Raw genomic sequence first — 4315 nt, 5'->3', positions numbered from 1 at the left:
TAATAGCTAGTTGCTCACCTGAGACGGCGGACCAGGAAAGATGGCGGAGGGACTGTAGAGGAAGAGCGCAGCATCTGTCTCCTTCTGACTCTCTCCTCCATGGTCTCCTGTGTCGGTCATCCCATGGTCTCCCATCACCACCAGCAGGGTGTCGTTCTGCAGGCGGTCGATCACAGCCCTGGAAGGAAAGACAAATACGGTAAAATGTCTTCATTATGTCGCTCTAAACGACCGGCTTTGTCTAATTTAATGTTTATCGGAGCATGAAAAACTGCCAACCTGATCACTCCGTCCATCTGGGTGAGCTTGTCGGACATGGCGGGGTGGTCGGGCCCAAACCTGTGCCCGCAGTGATCAACTCCGAGGAAATGGGCCACCAGCACGTCCCAGTCATCGCCCACCACTGCAGAAACCAGCAGAAACAGACACATGGGAGAGTGATGGACCGAAGCGCCAGCATGACGTTCAAACAGGCGCTCCAGCGCGGCGGTTTCCACGTACTGGTGGAGTAGAGGTGCTGCAGGATGCCGTTATCCACAGTGTGAAGGTCCTTCACGTTGAAGGAAGGGAAAGGCAGAGAGCGGTAGAACTTTTTAGGGAACAGGTTTTCCCAAGTGTCATCGCCCATGAAGACAACCCGTTTACCTGGGAAACAGAAAGCAGGATAAACGTTCAGTCCTCCCAGAATCCTTCAGTATTTTTGATTCCGGGGTGATTGTCCACTCCACCGACTGGAAATAGATGCTGCTTCATATCAGAGAAGGAAAATCCACCGCAGTGTCTGCTTCTGCTGCAGCATTTGGCTTCATGTTTAAATTAAGAAATACCAGCTGGAGATGGGATTATAGCCACGTTTACACGCCCCTTTGGAAAGTTTGTCCAGATCGAACCGAGCTCAGAACCCGAGATAACTGCTGAGTGAAAATGGTACGCAGAACAGAACCGGACAGTTCCTACAGCATAAGGCAAGTTCAAATCAAGACTTTTTAATGCCACTTAAAATATAAATTTAAGACCAACTTGACAAACACAAGAAAAACCTGGTAGCAACAAATTTACCCCAAATGTTTATTTTAACATTAACCATTACTTTGGACAAATTTCTAAATAGGAAGAAAGCTAAAAACAAACTATAAATGTCAGTTCTTTGTTTTTAAGCTGAATCAATGTTGTTACTCCTACTGTACAGTAGGGGGTGCTGTAGCTCAGTTGGCAGTAAGCTGCGTGCAAGTAAGAAAGTTTGTTACCTTCCTGTCAGTCAGTGCTCAGGGCTTAATATCCCACAGATGAGAGGACGAAAGAAGGCACCTCTTTTTTGTTAGAGAATAAAACTGAGTGTCTGAATGCAGCTTGATGAGGCTCGTTAGCAGCAGATTTATGGACCTACAGCTAAAAACCTTGCAGCCCTTGGACAGCGGAGCGAGGTACAGGTTTAAGACTTTATTTGTTAATAAAGTTTGGACTTTATGTAATGTTTTTATGTTCTGTGTCAAAGAAAGGCATCTAAGCAGATGTATTTTGTATTTGTTTGTTTAGTTTTTACGGTGTAAATTGGTTATGAATCCATTAAATGGAAAACAACTCCACCCGTTGAGGCTCTCCGTTTCTTCTTTGGTCTGAGGGACTGCTACACAAACAAATAACAGATTTATTTGTAACAACTACTGAACTGGATTCACTAACTTTGCTTTGTTCCCTACTGTATCCCTCTACTTTTGCCAAACATTTCCCTGAGATTTGTTTCTACTGGCGCTGTTGGTGATGTGAGAGATGCTGTGGAGGTGTCGCAGAGAAAAGGGTGGAACAGAACGGAGAAATATCGGCTCCTTCTCCATAAATTAATTTTGATTCTTCGAGTTTCACGCTTCGTAGGTGTGTCTCCACTGCCTCGATTCCCATCGTCCCTCATCTACATTCCCTGTTAGTGGTTTTAGCCATGCAGAAAACTCTTGGATGGCCTATTTATTATTGAATTTAATCTTCCCCATGTTGTCCAGATAAAAACGTTACTTCATCTTTTTTATTGTTGATGAAGATTCTCAGTCATCCAGGTCGTAGTCATTTCCTAAAAGTTTAAAAAAACAATCCACTGGACTTGGTTTCCAAAATTTGAAGACGTTTCGCTTCCCCTCCAGGAAGCTTTCTCAATTCAAATGTCTGGATCTGCAGTGAGTTTGAGTCTTTATATAGGCAAGGCTTTGTATCGCTTGGAAACATGCAAATGGAAACCGATGAGTTGGTCGTTTGGTTCCATTGTTAGCCTGTAATATCTGAAACCCGTCTATGATTCTGAAGGTCGGTCGTTAAAGGGGGGGATTGTCTCCTGTAATACTTGAAACCTGTCTATGATTGTTAAGGGTCGGTCGTTAAGGAGGTATTATTGTTAAGGAGTATAAGGTCTATATAAAGACTCAAACTGCGGATCCAGACATTTGAATTAAGAAAGCTTCCTGGAGGGGAAGCGAAACGTCTTCAAATCTTGGAAACCAAGTCCAGTGGATTGTTTTTTGAACTTTTACGGAATGGATTACAAAAATAAAATCCTATTTATGATGTGTTAACAATTTTAAGACCTATGAAAGACTGATTTAAGACATTTTAATACCAATTAAGGCCTTGATTTTATATTGAAGAATTCAATGCCTTTTAAGACTTTTTAAGGATCTCCAGGAACCCTGGAAAGAACCAATCAAAGCTGTTCACGTCATCATAAGTGAAATCTTACATCAGAATGTAGCTGTTTTATTTTTGTTGTTGCTGTTGTGCTTCTGAAGGTGCAGCTCACCCATCTGTCCCAGCTGGTGGATGAGGTTATCCTCCAAGATGGCGCTGGATGCAAAGTTGTTGCCGACATCCACAAAGGTCGGCAGGGAGCCCGTGGTGAAGCCCTTGATCCTCTGCATGGTGGTGGTCGGTGGGTCTGCTCTGAACGGGTACAGGCGGCTCTGGCTGGGCCTGGAGGACACCGCCTCCTCCAACACCGGCAGCTTGTTCTCGTAGGGTCGCGGCGCGGTGTTGCTTCGGTCAAACCGGGCGAAGTCGATCTTCAGGGCGTCGATGATGAGGATCACAGCCCTGCGGAACCGAGGCCGGGACTGGCAGAAGTCCAGCGGCTCCACGCCGGGCTGCAGCACGTCCCCGCAGGCGCTGGTCCGGTTCACCTCCAGCCTCACCAGCAGGAAGCCGCCCACGAACAGGTAGATGCCCACGAAGTAGACGGCGCAGAGCCAGACGAGCAGAGACAGAACCGTCAGTCCCTTCATCCTGAGCGGTGACAGCGCGTCAGAGGAAACACAAGAAATCTACCAGTTATAAATATGATATATATATATATATATTTAAAAAAATCAAAACGTGTAACTTTGGAGAAATAACCGCCCGCTCGGTGTGAAAGTAAAACAGTTAAACCGGCTAACAGCACCGAGTTAACCCTGCTAGCTGTGGCTAAACCTTCCTGTCTCAGTCACTGACCTTGTATCCGCGTGGATTTCACCTCTCTGCGTGGAGGCGGTCGTGGAGCTGTGTGTATGTAAACAACACAGAAGTCCTGGTGACTCAGGTAAACACGGAGCAGACGGGAGGCTCCTTCACCTTCATTTGGACTCATTCACATTCCAGGCAGGAAACCCGGCGGAAGTTCACGGCGGACTAGTTTTCCTGTAACCACCGGAGGTGTTACATCTTTTTTAGTCCGGGGGCAGCAAAGAAAACGCTTTTCAGAAAACTCAGCTGTATCTTGATTAAATCAAATTTATTTAGATGTTATTGCTTGTAAAATAACGCTGCAAAGCGAGAAGTGCAAAATAATGTAAAATTGATACATAAAATAATTAACATATACTTTTTCCCATCAATGTACTATTTAGTCCCAGGAGAAAAATAATTGGGGTTCATTTTTCAAATTAATATAATAACCATATCATGTATTCGTTTATATATACCACATTTCCAAACTAAATATTTAATTTGAAAGTTAAGTATCTAATTTACATAAATATTTATTTATAAAACTTTTTGTATCATCAAGCTAAATATTTTGACAAATTAAAGTTTTTATCTTCAAATTTAATATCGAGTTTCAATCTAAATGTTTATGTCCAAACTTAATACAAAATCAGCAAATTAAGGTTTTAAGTCGACACAAGACGTTTAGTTTATAACTAAATATTTAGTTTTTGTCATAAATAATTGGAAGCTAAATGTTTAGTTGAAATAATCTAATTTAAGTCTAAGTAGTAAATCTAAGTAAATGTTTGGTTTGTAAACTAAATATTTAGCTTGCGAATTAGGACTATATTTATACTTTAGTGCTTAA

At 42.8% G+C, this 4315-nt stretch overlaps 1 protein-coding gene across 1 annotated transcript in view; it reads right to left on the bottom strand.

Moving 5' to 3' along the window:
• The window catches only part of pigo (phosphatidylinositol glycan anchor biosynthesis class O), a 16596-nt gene extending 12949 nt beyond the window's left edge, over window positions 1-3647 (bottom strand). The window contains exons 1-5 of the mRNA XM_015390456.1: window positions 3472-3647; window positions 2786-3264; window positions 502-645; window positions 280-403; window positions 19-178 (exon numbers count right to left, since the gene is read on the bottom strand). Of these exons, the coding sequence (XP_015245942.1) occupies window positions 19-178; window positions 280-403; window positions 502-645; window positions 2786-3263 (906 nt within the window). The 5' untranslated portion in view covers window position 3264; window positions 3472-3647. The remainder of the gene's footprint in view (window positions 1-18; window positions 179-279; window positions 404-501; window positions 646-2785; window positions 3265-3471) is intronic.
• Between the last annotated feature and the right edge of the window lie 668 nt (window positions 3648-4315).

Source organism: Cyprinodon variegatus, unplaced genomic scaffold (genome assembly GCF_000732505.1).
Source record: "Cyprinodon variegatus isolate N-32 unplaced genomic scaffold, C_variegatus-1.0 Scaffold500, whole genome shotgun sequence".
Lineage (NCBI taxonomy): Eukaryota > Metazoa > Chordata > Actinopteri > Cyprinodontiformes > Cyprinodontidae > Cyprinodon > Cyprinodon variegatus.
The sequence above is the reverse complement of the archived record's forward strand: the minus strand, read 5'-3'. Positions and strand labels throughout refer to the sequence as shown.